The 23,190-nt window shown below is 41.2% G+C and overlaps 1 protein-coding gene across 5 annotated transcripts in view; it reads left to right on the top strand.

Annotated features, from left to right (window-relative positions):
* osp (myosin phosphatase Rho interacting protein outspread) overlaps nucleotides 1-23,190 on the top strand; it is a 220,273-nt gene that overhangs the window by 187,327 nt on the left and 9,756 nt on the right. For all 5 annotated transcript variants that reach the window (XM_076530953.1, XM_003699825.3, XM_012292130.2 and 2 more), the window contains exons 4-9: nucleotides 10,921-11,109; nucleotides 16,794-16,866; nucleotides 17,740-18,297; nucleotides 22,210-22,382; nucleotides 22,446-22,586; nucleotides 22,680-22,841. In XM_076530953.1, the coding sequence (XP_076387068.1) occupies nucleotides 10,921-11,109; nucleotides 16,794-16,866; nucleotides 17,740-18,297; nucleotides 22,210-22,382; nucleotides 22,446-22,586; nucleotides 22,680-22,841 (1,296 nt within the window). The remainder of the gene's footprint in view (nucleotides 1-10,920; nucleotides 11,110-16,793; nucleotides 16,867-17,739; nucleotides 18,298-22,209; nucleotides 22,383-22,445; nucleotides 22,587-22,679; nucleotides 22,842-23,190) is intronic.

The raw sequence follows: 23,190 nt of genomic DNA on the forward strand, positions 1-23,190 counted from the left end.
AACAGATCGGAGACGAAGATTGCCGGGGACCGGAAAGGGAGCCGTTGAACGAGAAACACCGGAGGATCGGGAGGTGGCGAGAAAGAGAGAGGGTGGAAAGATGCGGTGGAAGATGAAGAGAACGCCACAGGGCGAGACAACTCGTGTTTTACATAAGTAGCGCGGATCTTATCTTTGCTCTGGTACACTCTGCACGCTGCAACCGGGTCACGAAGAAGCCACACCGGATCTCGGACATCCTACGAGTCCTGGACCAACTTATTTTTTATCGAGACCACCTTTTTTTCCTTCTTTCTTGCTTTTTATTCCGATACTCTTTTAATTGCCCTTTTTTCGTACACTTTATTTCGGGGACCGCTATCGCAAGGTCCGCTGGGAACACAGATATCGATAATGTCGATTGAAGGGCCACATGGGTTGTGATATTGATAAGGATGAAATGGGGACTTGTACTGATCGTTTAAGGAGTTTTTTATGCGTGTTAATAATGATAACCGTGGATTATTTATGAAGTGCGATCAGCTAAGGAGGGGTTTGTACGTATCAATAATATTGGTAACTCTGAAATATCGGCAAAATATGTTCATCACATAAGGGTTCTTTTAAATGTACCAATAATATCGATCAACCTGATATGTGGACAAAATATGTTGATCATATAAGAATTCTTTTATATGTACAAGTAATATTGATCACCTTAAAATATTGACAAAATATGTTCATCATATAAGGGTTCTTTTAAATGTACCAATAATATCGATCACCCTAAAATATTGACAAAATATGTTGACCATATAAGAATTCTTTTATATGTACAAGTAATATTGATCACCTTAAAATATTGACAAAATATGTTCATCATATAAGGGTTCTTTTAAATGTACCAATAATATCGATCACCCTGATATGTGGACAAAATATGTTGACCATATAAGGATTATTTTATATGTACAAGTAATATTGATCACCTTGAAATATCGACAAAATATGTTCATCATATAAGGGTTCTTTTAAATGTACCAATAATATCGATCACCCTGATATGTGGACAAAATATGTTGACCATATAAGGATTCTTTTACATGTACAAGTATTATTGATCACCTTGATATATGAACAAAATATATTGGCCATATAAGGATTCTTTTATATGTACAAGTAATTTAGATCACCCCAAAGTATCGACAAAATATGTTGAGCATATAAGGGTCCATTTACATGTACCAATAATATTGATTACCCTGAAACATCAATAAGATGTATTAATCCTTTAAGATGGTTTAAAGGTTCTTTCTATATATACGAATGATAATGATAACCCTGAAATATCAACAAAATATATTGACCATATAAGAGTCCATTTACATGTACCAATAGTATTGATCACCCTAAAATATTGACAAACTATGTCACCCATATAAGGATCCTTTTATACCAACAATATTGATTACCCTGAAATATCAGTAATAAGTATCGATCCCATAATATCGATGATATGTACCGATCACATAAGAGTCCATTTACACGTACCAATAGTATTGATCACCCTGAAATATTGACAAACTATGTCATTCATATAAGAATCCTATTATACCAATAATATTGATCACCCTGAAATATCAGTAATAAGTATCGATCCCATAATATCGACGATATGTACCGATCACATGAGTCCATTTACAAGTACCAATAGTATTGATCTCCGTGGAATATTAACAAACTATGTCACCCATATAAGAATCCTTTTGCACCAATAATATTGATCACCCTGAAATAGTAATACGTATCGATCCCATAATATCGACGATATGCACCGATCACATAAGGGTCCATTTACTTGGCAATAATATCGATAACCGGAGAAAAAGAGGCGTTCGTAGTTTCGCGTAAATTCCGCTCGTTAGAGGATACGGTGAGCGCGTTCAATAATCGCCGGCAAAGGGAGTTAATGACATTCCATGGCGGTCGCTCGAGATAAATCAAGGAGCGTATCCTCGTCCCGAAAGAAGAAGACAGAAACGACGTAGCCGCTAATAAATACGTCGTATGAACAAAAACGCGAAGCAGGGCGGTCTCGTATATATAACGGCCGGACACGGGCCATGATGTATCGCCGCGTTGGACACGTCTGGGCCGTGTGTACCCGGCATAATCCGGACGACTATGTGGAGCACATGGAAGAGGAGAGTGGCGGCGCTTAATAGAGGCTCGTGCCGATCCGACTCTCCGACTCGATATATCTTCGATTTTATTCCGATCCTCGCGAGCTCTTCTCTCTTTCCTTTTCCGTCAATAATTGCTCGATCTTCTTCGTTTCCTTGATACCCCTGCCGGAACCGCTCCGACGACGAGTGCAAGTCGTATCACCGCACACGACATCGCTCCATTTATCTCTTTGTACTTCTCTTCCTCTAGTTATTCCACCATTTTTCATACCCTTGCTATTTATACGGAGCGAACTTTCTGTTCGGGGAAAAATTCAATTGGCTTATCTTTTTCATTCTTTTAGCATCAAATACATAGTTGCATATGTGATGGGACCTTTGTGATTTAATCTTATTGTCAGTAAATTATAAATAGTACTGTGCTGCATGTTCTACATGCTCCTACGATCAAAATATGGGTTTTCTTATTTATAAATTTTGTCCACAAAAGAAAAGTGACTTCTTAATTTTCTCTGCATTCGATCGAAATTAATAAGATTAACAAGAGCACCTTAATTAAACTTTTTCGTTACCACAGTGTAATAACATCGAATATTTTATTGATTTAACCATCTGAATTTCCAAGCATCCTCTTTTTGCCAAACATAATTCACTCCGCCTTTGTTTGCCAAACTTCCAGCACCAGCTAAGTAAAATCGAACATAAGAGGAATGGAATTTAAGTGCGCGCCATTTAAGCGGCCGTAAATCGATGTTTTAATTAACCCCGTGTCCTCGTGCGACTTAACCAAGCGGTTTTCAGCAATAATATCGATGCCACTGTTAACGTTTTGCGGTTTCTGAACGAGGATCGAAGGCCTCGCCCGCGAAAGCCGGTCTCCAGATTGCGTTCTGCAATCTGGAACGTCCAAACCGGAGCGAGTAAGTCGTTGCAGCCAGTTTATCGTCGATATCGTGCTTCTTGGGGGTCCCCAAACGCGATCGGTCAATGTTCCGCTTCTGGAAAGGCTCGAAACCAATTTATACTCGTTTATATTTTTACACCTTAACACTTCCTTTGAGTTGCCTGATAGTGAGATTACGTTACACGCGGTAGGGGACTTATTTAAATACTTGCGGACATTCTGTGTCGATGTTTGGGGAATTTGGGGATGTTGGGATTTTGAGGATTTGGGGATTTGGGGATTTGGGAGATTTGGAACTTGGGAGAGTTGGAACTTGGGAGATTTGGAACTTGGGAGAGTTGGAACTTGGGAGAATTGGAACTTGGGAGAGCTGGAACTTGGGAGAGTTGGAACTTGAGAGATTTGGAACTTGGGAGAGCTGGAACTTGGGAGAGTTGGAACTTGAGCGAGTTGGAACTTGAGAGAGTTGGAACTTGAGAGAGTTGGAACTTGGGAGAGTTGGAACTTGGGAGAGTTGGAACTTGGGAGAGTTGGAACTTGGGAGAGTTGGAACTTGAGAGATTTGGAACTTGGGAGAGTTGGAACTTGGGAGATTTGGAACTTGAGAGATTTGGAACTTGGGAGAGTTGGAACTTGAGCGAGTTGGAACTTGAGAGATTTGGAACTTGGGAGAGTTGGAACTTGGGAGAGTTGGAACTTGGGAGAGTTGGAACTTGAGAGATTTGGAACTTGGGAGTGTTGGAACTTGGGAGATTTGGAACTTGGGAGATTTGGAACTTGGGAGATTTGGAACTTGGGAGATTTGGAACTTGGGAGAGTTGGAACTTGGGAGAGTTGGAACTTGGGAGCGTTGGAACTTGGGAGAGTTGGAACTTGGGAGCGTTGGAACTTGGGAGGTGTGGAACTTGAGAGATTTGGAACTTGGGAGGTGTGGAACTTGAGAGATTTGGAACTTGGGAGGTGTGGAACTTGAGAGATTTGGAACTTGGGAGGTGTGGAACTTGAGAGATTTGGAACTTGGGAGAATTGTCACTTGGAAGATTTGGAACTTGGGAGAGTTGGAACTTGAGAGATTGGGAATTTGGGAGATTTGGAACTTGGGAGATTTGAAACTTGAGAGATTGGGAACTTGGGAGATTTGAAACTTGAGAAATTGGGAATTTGAACCTAAAAATTTGCGTCAGCTGTTCTCAAATCTCATCAACTAGAAACTTGCGAGGTACTCTATCACCTACTCACACAATCAACCAAATATTTGAACAACCTTGCTTTGTTACCTCACAAGAAATAAAACATGAAAATCCTGTATTCACATTAAACTTCCCTGCAAGACTCCCACGCTAAAGAAAGCGATCGTTTCTTGGGAGTGTACAAGCGTCAAGTGTAGTTAATTGTGCGGTCTCCATTGAGCCGTGGCAAGAACGCGGATAATAGAAAGTAAGATGCCGGGGCTGTGCGTGCGTGGCAGCGATCGGTTGGAATCTCGTCGACCATGATCGTTCCTAAATCGCGGATTTTATCGTCGTCCGGGGGTTGTAGATTTCGCGGTGCTGCCTTCTGGTCCGCGGCTGGCTAAACGAACCCGTTGTTACGTCGGCGAAAGAATCTAACGGTATGTTGTATCAGTCAAACGCGTCGGTCGAGCGTTTGCCCGGGAGAGATTTATCGTCGGTGGTTAACCGGATTAGCGAGCTCCAGGTGCAGATTTGCTCTCTTCCACGATGAAAATAAATTTCTCCGCTTTGTTCCGTTGACTCGTTGGAGGTTTAGAATTGATTACGGTGTATCAGCTTTTTAGCGGTCTTATTATCGTGTCCATAGGCACCGGGTTAGGAACTCGATCTTTGTTATAGATACAGAGGTCATGGTAATTCTTTAACACTGAAACGTACGATTGCTTTTAAATTGAAAACGATAAGTATGGACAAACATACTGGTGTATGTTCATATTAGTTAATGTGTATTTTCAGAAAAATTTGTCAACGAAAGATCATCCCTTACAGATAGAATACCCGGTGATAAACAGAAAGTGTTCCTTAATAAAGATCTCTGTAAATAAGAGGATTACAGGTTTTTAGGCATCGATGTTTGAAAAAAGAGCCAGGGGCGGTAACACGCGACGTAACGAGTTGCGTGCGTAGCTTATTGCCGGTCGAATAACGCAAAAAATAAAAGGAGAGAACGAACGATCCAGGAGATTCGGGAACGACTGTCCGTTAAGTCCGGAGAAACATCGCGAGGGTTACGCCTTAAATTATCCCGTCCGCTCGTTTATTCGCCGGTCGAGTGTCCGCGTCGCGAGCACGGAAATTTGTTAAATGTAGATTTTTGCGCGGCGCAAGCGGTTCATTAGCCTGCCCTCGCAATAAAAGAGGCTGGTAACGGTAAAAGTTCGTCAGCGTACGCTTATACCGCTTAATCAGGCGGCGCGCTTGTAAACGAGAAGTCGCGAGGGTAAGGCGGAGGAAGGAAAAAAAAATCGTTTTCCTCGGCGCTCGTGTTTCGATCGAACCGACGTGACTGGCTGCGTGCGAGTACACGCGGAAGGAGATTTGTAAAATGCTAATTTTTTCGCGCGCACGCGAGACGAACGAAGCTGTGAAATATGTGCGCGGACGAACAACACTTCTTCGCGGGGTAGATGTAACCGTACTGCGACAAAAATTATGATTGTCTCGGGTTTTAACCCTTTAACCTCCAGTCTCGTGCGCTGTGGATTTATGTTACGCGCGGACCAATACGCTATGGAAGGGTACAACGCGTTCCTCCATGCACAACGCGTGTAACGTGGGGATGCAGAAGATCTTCACAACGCGTTGAAAATACAACCGTTATGAATTTAATGCTGACAACGTTGGAGATTTTGAAAACTCAATGCGTTACAAACTTATTTTTTTAATCTTTTACGTCGTACAACCCCTAAAGCGAGAATCAACTATCTTCTTTTGTTGACAATTTTTCTTAAACCACACGAACGAAAGTTCAACGTCCTTCAATTTCGACTCCGCAAACTCAATGCGCCACAAACTTATCATTTCTTTAATCTTCTACCTCGTACAACCCTTAAAGCGAGAAACAACTCTCTTCTTTCGTTGACAATTTTTTTTAAACCACACAAACGAAAGTTCAACGTCCTTCAATTTCGACTCCGCAAACTCAATGCGTTACAAACTTATCATTTCTTTAATCTTCTACCTCGTACAACCCTTAAAGCGAGAATCAACTATCTTCTTTTGTTGACAATTTTTCTTAAACCACACGAACGAAAGTTCAACGTCCCTCAATTTCGACTCCGTAAACTCAATGCGCCACAAACTTATCATTTCTTTAATCTTCTATCTCGTACAACCCCTAAAGCGAGAATCAACTCTCTTCTTTCGTTGATAATTTTTCTTAAACCACACGAACTAAAGTTCAACGTCTCTCAATTTCGACTCCGCAAACTCAATGCGCCACAAACTTATCATTTCTTTAATCTTCTACCTCGTACAACCCCTAAAGCGAGAATCAACTATCTTCTTTCATTGACAATTTTTCTTGAACCACACGAACGAAAGTTCAGCGTCCCTCAATTTCAAACTCAATGCTCTTACAACTCGTCGCGAAACATCAATACAGTGTTCGATTAACTAACAAGCTCAATAAGCAAACACCCACCTGAAAGAGCAAACACCCGCAAAAAGTCGAGAGCAAAATTCGTATATATTACGAAAAAGAATATCTGCATAAATACCCCATAGCTCCGTAAAAGATAGGGGCTTCACCCGATAATTCCGGATAAGTTCCCGAATTTTTGATAACGAATTAACGCATCAACTGCATTTTCGTTCGAATCCCTTTTAATTTTCGTTCGCGTGTAGTCGTGGTTCGACCAGTTTTTAACGTCTCCCCTCCGTATTACTTATCGCGTCACTCCTGTTCAAAGGGATAATTGCCGTTGAAGAGGACGATACTTTGTTGCGGTGACAAGCACCGTTCCGCGAGCCTAGCATTTTCCACGTCAATCCTTTCGTTCTTTTTTCGAGTCGCGTTTCCTACGTCCACCTTGTTCACCCCGATTACACGTTCGTCGAGCGAGAATCGCGGTCGTACGACGGATTTCACGGATCTTTCTTCGCACCGGCGACTTTCTACGACCAATAAGGAGGCCCTGTTTTTTTTCTTCCGATGGCCTGGCGACGCTCGTTGCTTTGTAATCGATTGGAAACGCTTCGATTCGTCCGTTTTTATCCGCCAAGACTATCATAACGTTACACTTTCCTTTCGAACGTTTCATTAACGTTGTTATATTGTACTTTTCAATCGGGGTAATCGTTTCCACGTTTTCCCCCGGACTCGAATTCCACCAGGAAGTTTGCTAAACGAGTTTCCTCCATTTGCATCGGCGATATTTCATTCGAGGCCTGTAATTATTCCTGCAACTGTTTCAGAAAACGAACCGCGCGATAACCCAAATAGTTCGATTAATCGGATCGATCTGAACTTGAATCCGTTCGGTAATCGGCGTTATCCGCTTATTCATAATTAACAGGATGCGCTCGCAATTGGGAGATCAAAAGGGTAAGCGGATGAACGTATACCAAACTTGACCCGTAATGTTATTCAATTTTTCGAGTTATGTTCGAGTGCTTGTTACGTCAGGTCGGTCTGATTTATCACATTGGAACATGAGTTACAAGTATAATATGATGTTATAAGACATGATGTTACAAGGGGGTTAATATTCGAGCACTATAGTATTCTATCAATTTGTGCATAATTAAATTTACATACTTTTTGTTTTTTATAATCATTAAATATTCTGAAGGATACTGCAAATTTCATAGACTAACTACCAGTTTCTACCGCAAGTTAAATTTTGTCTTATCGTAAAGTATGCATTTTATTATCATAAAACATGAATTTTTTTAATGGCACCACAAATTTTATGGCCCTTCATAATTTCATCTGCTGCACGTCGAATTTGATTTATTATAAAACATGTACTTTATCATAAACTTTCCTTTTAAGTATATTATAAGTTTTATAAACCTAGACTAATTGTGTCGAAGTTGATTTATGTAGAATAATTTTCTGTTTCTCCTGTAACCCATCCGGATTCTCCATAATAGAATTATGGGTCAGTTTTGTTTTACGAGGCGAGAACTATTCGTGGGCATAGTAATAGGACGTTATTCGTTCGGGAAGCGGCGCGTTTACGAGTGGCGAAATAGTCGTCCGGTAACGACGTCGGCTTATTGCGGTTAAATGACACGTTTCCGGTGAACGGGTGTACCCGCGTTACGCCCGAAATCGGCGACAAAGTAACACTCGAAGATTTTATTTGCCTGCCGGCCACCTGCCCCGTTGCTAGCCCGTCGTTTTTACTGTCGCCCGTATACGACGCACTAAATTATCCCCGGGTGCAATAAAACGCGTCGCGGGACGCGTACGCCACGTTGAACAAATAAACGCGAAATTACGGTGAAACCTTCGCTCCTTCTATCGCCGCACCGTTTCCTCGCTCGCTTTAACGTTTCATGCTCGTTAAAACTATCGAAAATGTTTCCTAGTTGCGAACTGGCCAACCGAGTAACGTTTCTTTTTTTACTAGCGACCGCTGCTGTGCAAAATTGCGAGCCGGATCGACGCGTTTCACGGTTACGTGACGTTGAGAATCACGGTGCGTTATGATTTCTGCGGTTCGATACGGATAACGTTCGTGCGCCATTTTTCATCCCTTTGTTAGAGTCCAGAACAAGACTTGTAGCATAGTGTGCCTTAGATATCAATACAAATTTTGAAGACACTTCAATGTGCAACATTTTTCATTCTTTTGTTATGCTGTTAAAAAATGAGATCGAACATGGATTACACAAAGAGTCCAGAACAAGACTTGCAGCATATAGTGTACCTTAGATATCAATACAAATTTTGAAGACACTTTAGTGTGCAACATTTTTCATTCTTTTGCTATGCTGTTAAAAAAAGAGGTCGAACATGGATTACACAATGAGTCCAGAATAAAACTTGCAGCATATAGAGTACCATAGATATCAATACAAATTGTGAAGACACTTAAGTGGTGCACCATTTTGTATTCTTTTGCTATGCTGTTAAAAAATAAGGTCGAACATGAATTACACAGTGAGTCCAGCATAAAACTTGTAGCATATAGTGTACCATACATATAAATAAAAATTTGAAGACACTTGAGTGGTGCACCATTTTGTATCCTTTTGCTATGTTATTAAAAAAGGAGGTCGAACATGGATTACACAGTGAGTCCAGAATAAAACTTGCAGCGTATAGTGTACCATACATATCAATAAAAATTTGAAGACACTTGAGTGGTGCACTATTTTTTACCGCTTTATAAGGCTGGTAAAAAAGAAGTCATACATGGATTACATAAAAAGTCTAAGACCAAGAGATGCAGGATATAGTATACAAGAGGTAACAGTAAAAATTAGAAGACACTTCAGTGAGGCTCCATTTTTCACCCCTTTGCTAGGTCAATAAAAAAGAGGTAGTACATGGGTTATGCAAAGAGTCCAGAACAAGACTTGCAAAGTATAGTGTATAATAGATATCAATAAAAATTCAAAGAGTCTAAGACTAAGAATTGCAGAGTATAGTGTACAATAGGTATTTGTAAAAATTCGAAAGCAGTTAAGTAATGCACGACTTTTCACCCCTTTGCTAGGCTGGTAAAATGGACGTCGTACATGAATTATACAAAGAGTCTAGAATAAAACTTGCAGAGTAGAGTGTATAATAGATAATTAGGTAAAATTTTGAAAACAGCTAACTGCAGTACATTCCACCCCTTTGCTAGTTCACAAACGAATTCCTATATGAACTATACAGACAGTCCAGAGCAAGAGTTGCACAGCATAATATATTAGATACTGGCAAAAGAAGCATCGAAAATAGATTTTACTTACGTGTAATTCTGTTGAAATAAAAAATTCTGTCCACTGTCGAATGTTATACTTTAGTGACACCCTGCCTTGTAAAGAGTCTCCATCTAAGAATAAGAATTTGGAACAAAGGAAATCATTGATTCTCAGGATGATGAACGCCATGAAAAATGTATAAACAGCTACATTATTAGCGGAAGGCTGTAATGATTAAAAGAGAGAAATGACCAGTTTGCAGGAATAACGGGACAAGATTGCTCGGAAAAATCTAGCTGCGTGAATAGAGATATGCTATGAAATATAGACGTTAAATACGAAGGAGCAGGAAGCGAAGAAAATGTGCAAGAAATTAGAGCACTTATAAGAAATATCCGAGTAGTAAAGTCATTCTACTACCGTATAATTAAATCTAGAATGCTGCCAAGTACTTTCAGTCATTAACTGATAGATTTTGTAATGACATACCTATCACAATCTGCTACGTAACGTCGAAAAAAGGGGAATATTTCCTACATTCTCGTAACGAATTACTCTTAATTAATTACCAGCGAGTCTGTTATTTAACGAACATAATGACGATACATCACGTGACAATCTAACGTCAGATTAGAAGATTCTAACCTCGACAGCATTAACTCATCACTGCTCCAACGCATTAATCAAAAAATCGCGGAAAATAATTTCCCTTTTCGATCAACCGTAATCGACGCTATAAATAACGAAACTTGGAAGGAAGCTTTAAATGAGATTTAAATTGCTTTTCAATCGACCCAGTTACCATTTCTAAGTTTTCCCTCGATGACTTGGTCGTTCTAGCGGCTTCGATTATCATAAAATTGCTGTGTTATTAAATTAAATGATCGGCTACCGGGGATCGGTCAATTAAATTGCCGACCACGACTGCTTAATCGAGACTGTGTTAAAACTAACCTGTTCGTTTCTGTTACAGCCGGAAACGGTGCCTCAAGCGAGAATCGACATGACCCGGGTGCTGGAGGTCGCCGCTGCCGAGGACATCACCGGACATCCTTACAGCCTCGCCATCACCTCGCCCGAAGGAGTTACCTTCGTCAAAGGCACGTGCCGTGAAGAAACTAGGTGGTGGGCCGATGTTCTTCAGGTTTACTCGAGGAATAAGGTTCGTTTATATACGTAAACTTACTTTAGGTATAACTGTCTGGCGGTCACTTTTAGTAGTATCGTTGTACGCTGCATTTGATTGTAAGGTCGCAATGAGATTTTTTCGAGTGTAATTTAGGTATTCTTTATTTAGGTTAGATCTTAGTAGTTCCAGCAACAGTTTTGCTGAGTTTAGGGTCTTCTTCAAATCTTTTATAGAGCTAGGTTTCGCTATATCAAGGATTTGGGGATTTGGGAGATTGGGAATTTGGGAGATTTGGAACTTGGGAGGTTTGGAACTTGGGAGAGCTGGAACTTGGCAGAGTTGGAACTTGGGAGAGTGGGAACTTGGGAGAGTGGGGACTTGGGAGAGTTGGAACTTGGGAGATTTGGAAATTGGGAGATTTGGAACTTGGGAGAGTGGGAACTTGGGAGAGTGGGGACTTGGGAGATTTGGAACTTGGGAGAGTGGGAACCTGGGAGAGTTGGAACTTGGGAGAGTGGGACCTTGGGAGAGTGGGAACTTGGGAGAGTTGGAACTTGGGAGAGTTGGAACTTGGGAGGTTTGGTACTTGGGAGAGTTGGAACTTGGGAGAGTTGGAACTTGAGAGATTTGGAACTTGGGAGATTTGGAACTTGGGAGAGTGGGAACTTGGGAGAGTGGGAACCTGGGAGAGTTGGAACTTGGGAGAGTGGGAACTTGGGAGGTTTGGAACTTGGAAGATTTGGAACTTGGGAGAGTTGGAACTTGAGAGATTGGGAACTTGAGAGATTTGGAACTTGGGAGATTTGGAACTCGGAAGAGTTGGAACTTGAGAGATTGGGAATTTGGGAGTTTGGGAAACTCCTCCAAGGACCTTGACAAATGATTGACACCGAAAACTCTTGTCACATCGCAAACTCGGTTAAATCGTTTTTGTCCGCGACCGAATCTTTCATCCGGTGTTTGTAAAATCGGCCGAAGCGTTTTCTCCTCTCCCATCGATCATTTCTTGCGCAACGCGTTGTCTGACTTTCAGTAACGCGGCAAAACGACAGTCTCTCGACGACAGGCTACACGATTCCCAACCGAGCACCTTGATCTATCGAACGATCGCGAAACGACGCGTAGATCGCGCGAGCTAGATAAAATCAGAACTCTCTTATTGTCTCGGTGTCGGCACGTTAACAGTTTCAGCCACGGGTCACTCTTCCAACGAGAAGACCAATTTCGCCGCTGGAAAATATTCACTCGCAGCTGCTACGATTATCTAACATCTTGGCTTTCTATGTCAAGCACGTTATGAAAATATTCTTACGCTTCTTACACCGCTGTTTCATATATTGCCAGAGGACTTTCAATTAGACTTTACGGAATTAGTTAATAACTATTAATTATTAGTTAATAACTAATAAAGTCAATAACTATTAGTTATTAAATATAATAACTGCAGTTCAACTTATTTCAATCATGAAGTTAAATCATGTCTGATATAATAAGTTAAGTTAGATTAAACTGTCACAATGTATTAAACCTTTTTAATTAATTCTTTAAAGCATGATAAACTGGGTATCAATAATAATAGTCTTCACAAAGCTCGTGTCATAAAGAGAAGCGAGGGAAACTAGATTTCCAACGATGTCCACTACGGTGCATCAAATTGTACTCAATTAAAATTAATTGAGTGAAGCCTACAGCAGTCGAACAGGGGGCTGTGGTTGTCAGGCATCGAACCTGCTCCGGAATCGAATTGAATCGTTCTCCAGCGGATTAACGAACATCGAGACCGATCGTTCCGGTATTCGCAGCTTCCTTTTCTCTCCGGCATTTCGAGACGCATAATCACCTCTTTTCCAGCCGGTGGCGAGAAGAAACGCGCAGAAGAAGCCGGGGAAAGGAGCGGTTCGAAACGCGCGGAACGATCGAGCAGAAAAGCGGCGATCAGCGTGCGACCGCGACGTAGTTTTGCGAGCAACCGGCATTATTTCGAGCTGTAACGAGCGTGACGCCGCGACAGGCCGCGCTAATGATCGTGCATTATCGCACTTTTGCCGAGCTTATTTTCTTCTTCATCTGTTTGTAGGATTCCGACTTCAGCGAATCTGTTTCTACCTGGTTGTTTCAGGTTGGAGGCGTCAGTGCCGATTGCTTTAAGATCGGGGTCTCATTCGACTAACCTACTGTTTTATTTTTCATATCTTCGTCAGAATTTTTTAGTGATTTGTAATTTTATTATGAGGTATAGTAGATTTTTTTATGTGTAGTCTGTGTGGTGTTAAGTGTAGTCTCTCAAGTTCCAACTCTCCCAAGTTCCAAAGCTTTCAAGTTCCAACTCTCCCAAGTTCCAAAGCTCTCAAGTTCCAACTCTCCCAAGTTCCAAAGCTCTCAAGTTCCAACTCTCCCAAGTTCCAAATCTCCCAAGTTCCAACTCTCCCAAGTTCCAAATCTCCCAAGTTCCAACTCTCCCAAGTTCCAAACCTCCTAAGTTCCAAAGCTCTCAAGTTCCAACTCTCCCAAGTTCCAAATCTTCCAAGTTCCAAAGCTCTCAAGTTCCAACTCTCCCAAGTTCCAAATCTCCCAAGTTCCAACTCTCCCAAGTTCCAAATCTCCCAAGTTCCAACTCTCCCAAGTTCCAAACCTCCCAAGTTCCAAAGCTCTCAAGTTCCAACTCTCCCAAGTTCCAAATCTTCCAAGTTCCAAAGCTCTCAAGTTCCAACTCTTCCAAGTTCCAACTTTCCCAAGTTCCAAATCTCCCAAGTTCCAATCTCTCAAGTTCCAAATCTCTCAAGTTCCAACTCTCCCAAGTTCCAACTCTCCCAAGTTCCAAACCTGCCAAGTTCCAGATCTCCCAAGCTCCAACTCTCTCAAGTTCCAACTCTCCCAAGTTCCAACTCTCTCAAGTTCCAACTCTCTCAAGTTCCAACTCTCTCAAGTTCCAACTCTCCCAAGTTCCAACTCTCTCAAGCCCCAACTCTCCCAAATTCCTAATCTCCCAAGTTCCAACTCTCCCAAATTCCCAACTCTCCCAAGTTCCAACTCTCCCAAGTTTCAAAACTTGGAGGTTTCCCTTTTGTTAAGCTGCGATTATTTGCGAAAAAGTGTGGATAGGCGTTAAATCGTAGCCGATGAAAGGAGGGAACAAGCTCGGAACTGCACGGAATCGTTTAGGAAACGTTCCACGCATTTTTCGAACGAAACGTTGCGTCGATTTCCGTTACGCAAGGCACGATCGATCGGCAAATGGAAACACCTCGACGTCGTGATCGTCGTGGACCTGTGGCACGGTGTAAACGTACGATTACGTTAAGAGGCCAAGGCGACGTGTACGTACGCCAACACGCTCGCGTGTAAGTAGCGGAGCGGTGAATGCGCACAGGACACGTCCACTCTTATTTTTCTTCCTTGCTTCGCCTCGAACTAGTCGTAAAAGCTGTACGCGATAGATCAGCTTGTTCGCAGGCCAAACAAGACACCTGTACGATCGCGTTAATTGCGAAACAATCCCAGGAGGACTTCTCGATGCCTATCTATGCATTTTCTCTTCTTATTGCGCGTTTCCTTAACACGGAAGCTTTTGGACTTTGACGAATCACCTCTCGTATAAAAACTTGACTCTCAATCTAAAAATCTAACACGTCTTTTTACTAGATAATTTTACCTAGTAAGAAATGTGTGTCGATCTAAAAATCTGAAGTTTACCGGAAGCGAAAGGTCAAGCGTTCGTTAGTCGGGTCAGTTGGACTATTTATTGAAATTTTCCTCGGCACCGACACAATTGACCGTTTGGGTGTTACGAGTGATATGTTATCGAAGTTATTACGTCTCATTTTTATCGATCGATGATTCATTGCAGCCAATGCAACTGCACTTCACCCACGGATATTTTATTGCAACTACCGTTTCTCATGTTTATTGATCGATCGTTTGTTACTCCGACTGCGGTTATACTTTATCCATGGACACTTCATTGAAACTGCTTCTCGTTTTAATCGATAAATCGCTCCTTGTCGTTGATTTAACCGTGAACACTTCGTTTTATCACCTCCTACCGATGAAGTTTACTCCATTGTTCGTATATCAATGAATTTTGCAATTTCACGTACTAGATATTCCTGTTTCTTTGCAACTTTGGATATGAAGTTATGGAGGTTCGTTCGGTTACGAAATATTGGTGTTTGGTTGTAATTTAAGATTGGATGCTTCTGGATAGTTTTGTTTACTTCTGGATACTTTGGGATAGTTTTGGATAGTTTTGGATACTTTTGGATACTTTTGGATACTTCTGGATACTTTTGGATACTTCTGGATACTTCTGGATACTTCTGGATACTTCTGGATACTTCTGGGGGCTTCTAGATACTTCTGGTTACTTCTGGATATTTCTGTTTACTTCTGGATGCTACTGGATACTTCTGGTTACTTCTGGAGGCTTCTGGATACTTTCGGTTACTTCTGGATGCTTCTGGATACTTCTGTTTACTTCTGTTTACTTCTATTTACTTCTGGATACTTCTATTCACTTCTGGATACTTCTATTTACTCCTGGATACTTCTATTTACTCCTGGATACTTCTATTCACTTCCGGATACTTCTGTTTCCTTGTAATTTCAGACTCAAACTACTTATGTTTCCTTGTAACTTCAGATATGAAACACTTCTGTTTACTTGCAATTTCAGATACGATACATTCATATCTTCTTGTAATTTGAGATTCGAACTACTCTTGTTTCCTTACAACTTCAGATACGAAATGATTCTGTTCACTTCCAACTTGAGATTGTGAAATATTCCTGTCTGCTTGCAATTTCAGATACGCAATATTTATATGTTCTTAATATTTCAGACTCGAAATCCTCTTATTGTCTTGCAACTTTAGGTATGCAATGATCCTGTTTACTTTCAACTTGAGGTTGCGAAATTGTCCTATCTGCTTGTAATTTCAGATACAAAATATTCATATGTTCTTACAATTTCAGACTGCAAATACTCTTATTTTCTTCTTATTTTAAATACAAAATGATTCTGTTTGTTTACAACTTAAGGTTGCGAAACATTCCTATCTGCTTGTAATTTCAGACCCAAAGTATTCATACATTCTTGCAACTTCATACTCGAGATCCTTACGTTTCCTTACAACTTCAGTTACGAAGTAGTTCCGTTTCCTTCAACTTCAGTTGCGAAATGCTTCTATCAGCCCGTTACAAAATACTCTCCTTACATCTGACCATATTTAGTCAATTTTCTGCAATATTATCGCAACCAGTATCGAGAGATCGAGCAAGAGGATCTGACGCTCGAGGATCGATTGAATCGTTCGCGTTTGCATTTGTCCGGCATCGTCCGGTACACGGACGCTTATGAATTATGCACGTCGCGAACAGCGTACCCTCGCGGAATATTATCAGCGTGGCTCTTATCTGCCGTTATTGCGGCCGCCTACCGCGACCTGGTCGTGCACGCGCCTGCCCTCGTCGCTTCGCCCACGTGCAAATTCTACGACATTCCGTGTTGGTGCCGCGACGTCGATGCAACTTAATAATGAGTGTGGTTTTTTTTTAATCGGCCAACCAGACGGTGGCCTCTAGCAGTTAGCGGGATTTCAATATCTCATTGCGGCTTAACGATTTCGCGTGAGAATAAGATGACATTTTGTCCGTAAACCCCGTCGGCGGTTGATCGAACGGTCGAGACCGGAGGGAAATAAATGATTGAAATGTTCCAGGGTCGACATAAGCGGAATGCCACGTTCCCTGGTGGACAGACTACCATTCTTCAGGTTACTCCGACGATTAGAAGTGAGTACTATATTTCATTACTGGCATTATGCTTTTGGATATTTTATATTTTATGTATAGCACCTTTAGTGAGGATAAAGGTGTCTTTTAGATATTTTATATTTTATGTGTAGCACCTTCAGTGAGGATGAAGGTGTCTTTTGGATATTTTATATTTTATGTATGGCACTTTCATCGAGGATGAAGCTGTCTTTTAGATACTTCATATTTTATGTATAGCACCTTCAGTAAGGATGAAGGTGTCTTTTAGATACTTCATATTTTATGTATAGCACCTTCAGTGAGGATGAAGGTGTCTTTTAGATACTTCATATTTTATGTATAGCACCTTCAGTGAGGATGAAGGTGTCTTTTAGATACTTCATATTTTATGTATAGCACCTTCAGTAAGGATGAAGGTGTCTTTTAGATATTTTATATTTTATGTATGGCACCTTCGTCAAGGATGAAGGTGCTTTTTAGATATTTTATACTATATGTATAGCACCTTCGTCAAGGATGAAGGTGCCTTTTAGATATTTTATACTTTATGTATAGCACCTTCATCGAAAATGAAGATGTACTCTCATGAGTATGGCTTTGTACTCAAACACAGTGTCTCTTTTTACTATAAATCTTGAAGTATCCCAAACTTTACTGTTAGAAGCATCTACCACAAAATATAGTACCAGAACAAAATCCTCCGGTCCAAAGCTCTCGTAAACCTTGAAAGGATCACCATTCATAAGCCTATAACCCTTCATCCCCAACGAAACCACAAAATACACGTCACATCCCGAATCTCCATAAACATCAGAAACCATTACCCAAGGGAGTCCTGTAGACTACCTCCGACAGTTCCAAACCCATCTCCAATACGAAATTGATTTTCAGGCAACACCCCGAATCCCCCGCGGCCGCGATTCAACAGCTGTCGCTCCGAGCCCCGAAGCAACACGTGGATCCCCGAATCGAACGTCTCGTCGGATCTGTGCTCGTCCGTTTTCTCCTCGACGCCATCTCTGGTGACGAACAGCGTGGTGACAACTGCCAGCAGCGGGAACATGAGCAACGGTAACACGGAACCGAGCAACGATCACCGACTGGGGAACTCGTCTCCCTTGAGGACCAGCACGCCTCTGGAGAACGGCTCCAGTTACCTGTCTTCCGTCTCCTCGAGCTCCCCCATGAACGGAAGCGTGTCGAGCACCGTGTACTCTACCACGTCGACGATGTCCACTTCCACGATGTCTGGGAGCTCGTCGTTGACGGAGAAGCCGCCGATCGTACCCAACGAGGGTAGGTCGAGCTACAGGGATCAGCCGGCTAGCAGCGCGTCCCCTCCTACCAGGGACAAACTCAGAGCCGAGGACAAGGCCAGGCGTAGGATGAATCAGCATGGGGAACGAACGAGTATCGGCACCGGGACCGCCTGCTCTACAGAGAAACTAGGTCGGTATATTCGAATACACGCCTTCGGATGATACCTGTGTACAGTCACTCTCGGACGCAGATTTTTGATGTTTTTTAATTTACGAGTTGGTTGTCTTTATATTTTCGAACGTGTCGATTTTTACATTTGCTAATTTACAAGTTGGGAATGTCTGACATCTGCAAATTTATAAATTGGTCATTTCTGATGTCTGTAAATTTCCAAGTTGGTAATCTGTGACATCTGCAAATTTATAAATTGGTAACTTCTGATGTCTGTAAATTTCCAAGTTGGTAATCTCTGATATCTGCAAATTTATAAATTGGTAATTTCTGATGTCTGTAAATTTCCAAGTTGGTAATGTCTGACATCTGCAAATTTATAAATTGGTCATTTCTGATGTCTGCAAATTTCCAAGTTGGTAATCTCTGACATCTGCAAATTTTCAAATTGCTAATCTTTGACATCTGTAAATTTCCAAATTGTTAATCTCTGACATCTGCAAATTTTCAAATTGTTATTTTTTGACATCTGTAAATTTCCAAGTTCGTAATCTCTGACATCTGCAAATTTTCTAATTGCTAATCTTTGACATCTGTAAATTTCCAAGTTCGTAATCTCTGACATCTGCAAATTTTCAAATTGCTATTTTTTGACATCTGTAAATTTCCAAGTTCGTAATCTCTGACATCTGCAAATTTTCTAATTGCTAATCTTTGACATCTGTAAATTTCCAAATTGTTAATCTCTGACATCTGCAAATTTTCAAATTGTTATTTTTTGACATCTGTAAATTTCCAAGTTCGTAATCTCTGACATCTGCAAATTTTCTAATTGCTAATCTTTGACATCTGTAAATTTCCAAGTTCGTAATCTCTGACATCTGCAAATTTTCAAATTGCTAATCTTTGACATCTGTAAATTTCCAAGTTCGTAATCTCTGACATCTGCAAATTTTCAAATTGCTAATCTTTGACATCTGTAAATTTCCAAGTTCGTAATCTCTGACATCTGCAAATTTTCAAATTGCTATTTTTTGACATCTGTAAATTTCCAAGTTGTTAATCTCTGAAATCTGCAAATTTTCATATTGCTAATTTTTGACGTCTATAAATTTCCAAGTTGGTAATCTCCGACATCTGTAAATTTTCTAATTGCTAATTTTTTAATTTGTCAATATTCCAACGTTATGAAAGCGTAGAGCTCAGTAGAGTATTGTATCCCACGTGACAATAGTTAATTTACGACCACGCTATTGCCGCCACCTACTGTAGGCAGAGCTATGCTCGTGGCTGCTAGATCATCGACGGAAATGCGGATTACCGGTGGCAGGCTTAGTTCCGTTTGACTGAAGGTTAGAGCAACGTTCCTATCGCTTTTTATTCACACTGCTAGCTTGCTGGTGGTCCAGGTTTTTGTGGAATCTGCGAGAAGCGCTTCTGTAAAGAAACTCTTCCTAGTTTTAACGCCTTGTCATACATTGGCAAGTGTGGCACTTGTAGCAATGTGATAAATCATACTTGAATTTTTAGTTCGTTGCAATGTGAGGTTAAAGTTCTGTTATACAGGAATTTCTTATTACAAAAATCATGTGTCATTTTAACTTCCTTTACCTTTTTTAATATTGTAGCAGTGAATAGTTACAGTTGATCGACGTATCTGATAAATCACATGACAAGTTAAGTGTCCTATAAAATAAGACCCTAATCTAATAGAAGCTTATAAAAAAATAATAGAAGTATATAATTAACTAATAGAAACTGATCAGCTTATGAAAAAAGTTACATCTTGGGAAAGTTTGAAAATTATCCACGCAATGAATGAATTCTCAACGTTACGTCATACGGGGGCATTTTTCTCGCTGTCGGTATAACGTCAGTTATAATTCCGCTATTACTAGATCATACGTCGCTGAGAAACTTTATGACACTCGTAACGTTCTCACAGGCGAATTCGTTGCAATAAGATCTGGTTACACGATTCGGTTGCGCGCTAACAATGGCACGTACCATTCAATTGAGGAAGAAACTAGGTCGTCGCAACGACGACTATTCTTCTCGGCGATGATTTGCGCTCTGCGTTAAATCGTACCTGACCCATTTTTCCTTCGACAATTGACGGCATAAATAAAGCAGTTAGCGCGTGGACGCAATCGGAAACGAACGAGGCGTGTGAAAAACCGCTCGTCCTGAAACGTTCGCGTTTATTCTTCGACTTTCGTCATTTTGATGCGAAAAATTTTGTAAACTAAAATTATTAACTCTCTGGATATTCTTAGACAAATGTAATTTTAAAGGGAAACTTAACGAAATTATTAAAAAGATTTAAAAATTATTAAAAGTATTAAAAATATTAAGTTTTGAAGTGTTATATTTTTGCGCGTTTTAAAAATGGCGCCCCTAGTGTCATCTAGCGGTGCTTGGCGAAGATACTGAAACGCAAAACAGCCCTTTTTCGAGAAATATGCTGTTGTAGAGGTTTATGAACAACAGCAGAGTATTGTACAATTATAATTTTATTTGAACAATGAGATTATAGTTTGCATATAGTGTTAGTAATTGAAGTTTAAGAAACAGTATGTTATGGACGCAGAAACACTATAACCATCTAGCGGTAGAACCTCGGAACTAAATTTTGCGTATTTTTTCTGCGGCACTCGATTTCTTCCTCTCTTTAACACTTATGTTAATAATACTCTTCAGACAACGTACTGTATTTCATACGTAAAGAATAAGAAATATGTAAACAACTGCTATTAGCTCTGCAACGCTATAATCAGCAAGCATTCTGATAATGATTCTGCCATTTCTGCTAAATAACGTTTTCAGTTTTAAAGTCTGACTTTATTGTGAATTACTCAGTTAAAACGAAGTTGTACAAGGCTAAATGCTTAGTTGTCAATATGTTCATAAAAAGCGCGCCAAAGGTCCCTCGTTTCATCACTAGATGACGCTAACTTTCAAAGCTCTAATAAAAAAAATAATAACTAGCATAGTCTTAATTACTAGCATAGTTAAAGACTAACATAGTCTTCTTAATTTACCAAATCGATATGATTTAAATATTCATCGCGATCCAATTTCTCCGCCAATAATTCATGCACGTGACGAATCAGTGAACGTTAATTTGCATTAGCCCATTTGTTTTGCGATTAAACGATGCGTTCTTAAGCAAGTCGATGATCGGGTCCGTAGGGAACTGTTATTAGCATACTAATGACGGTTAGATTTCGATGGAGGTTCGATAAAAAGGTGGATAAACGAGCGAGATAAGTGGCCTCGGTTGTTTGTCGACGCGGTACCGGCGAGAAAGGGCCCAGGTTATTAATTAGTTGGCAGTCAATTAACGGAGCGGTCGCCTGGGCGCGCTTGCATCGCCGTGTTAGGCGAGGGATTATTTTCAAACGGAAAAGAAGTTAATTGCTTAAACCTGCGACGCTGTAAGACGAATGTTTGATAACGACACAGCGCGAAATTAACGACACGAGCGATATTGCTGCCCGTGTCTTCTCGTTGCCTTACAACTATCGTAATTAGAATGCATGCGATCGTTGCTTCCGTGTTCCTGGTAAACGCCTTAATATCGTTCAGCTATCGTTCAATGGTACCTAATCACGGCTGTCAAACGCTAACTGGCAAATTTATATCCTGCATCTACTCGATACGACGTCACCTATAATTTCACACTTTTTACTTTGCGCATCGATCGATTTTACGATTTTATTTTTTCACTTCGAAAAGTCTGAAGAAAGGCTTGGATCAAAGGCTTCCTGAGCAGAATCCTTGTGATTCGGATAAAATATAGTAACCTTCCTTCCTCCAGAAAGATGTCCCTCGGTATTTCAACCGAAGGCAAACGTGATAAGGGTGGAAATGTCCACTCAGCAGTTTAAGACCTTATATCCGATAAAAAAACGAGCATTACGTGTGCAGACGACGACCCCTGTCGAAGAATCCTCCTGGAGCACGAGAGGGAAAGGGAAGGAAAACTGCGAGACATCGCTGCCTCTTTGACCCAGCCACGTGCTCGAAGGATCAAGCCTAGAACGTCCGAGCCAACCAGAGACGTGGTCGATGCAGCTAACGCGGCTTACCAGGACAAGTTCGTAAGTGTCGAGTTTATCTTCCGATTGATAAGACCGTATCGATGATCATACCGGTTGTTACAGATCAGAGGAGATCCCGACGGCTGCGGTCTAGACATTTCAGGAATCAGGTACTCGCCTACTTCGGAGCTGAGGGTAGACCTGCCCGCTGAGGATTTGTTGAACATCAAGAAAGGCTGGTTGATGAAGCAGGCTCTGAACAAGGTTCGTATGAAAATTTCATCGTGTCTTTCCGTCGAACCTGTTCCGCCAGGCAATATAGCGCTAATGAAAGTCAATGTATCGGTCGTTCTTCAGGAATGGAACAAGCACTGGTTCGTACTGCGCGGTTGCGGCCTCATGTACTACCGGGATCCTTGCGCGGAAGATAAGGGTATCATGGACGGCGTGATAGATCTGAATACCGTTACCGCAGTTACGCCCCTTCAGGTCGCAAGAAATTATGGATTCCAGACTGTGGTGAGTGTGACCGAACGGCGGATTTGCACGCGGTGATTTACGGTAATTAACATTCCCCACGGACGGAAATCCAGTTAGACCTCGCGGGAGCGGCAATTTTCTGCCTACCCGCGTCGAAAATAAATACAACTCGAACCGGACGATTTACATTGTCCAGCCGGCCGGACCGAGATACGTCTGCTCGGATCGTGTCCAAGACGTGTAGCCGTGAATCTCCCGGCGGGCTTGTTGCTCGATTGCGTAGCCGGAATTAACTTCCGTGCTGGGAGTGGTCAGAAAAACTCGCTAACTCAATTTCACGCTAGAACAGATCGCACTACTCTTTATTCATGACGCAGACTTCTGTCAC

The sequence above is a fragment of the Megachile rotundata genome, chromosome 4 (genome assembly GCF_050947335.1).
Source record: "Megachile rotundata isolate GNS110a chromosome 4, iyMegRotu1, whole genome shotgun sequence".
NCBI lineage: Eukaryota > Metazoa > Arthropoda > Insecta > Hymenoptera > Megachilidae > Megachile > Megachile rotundata.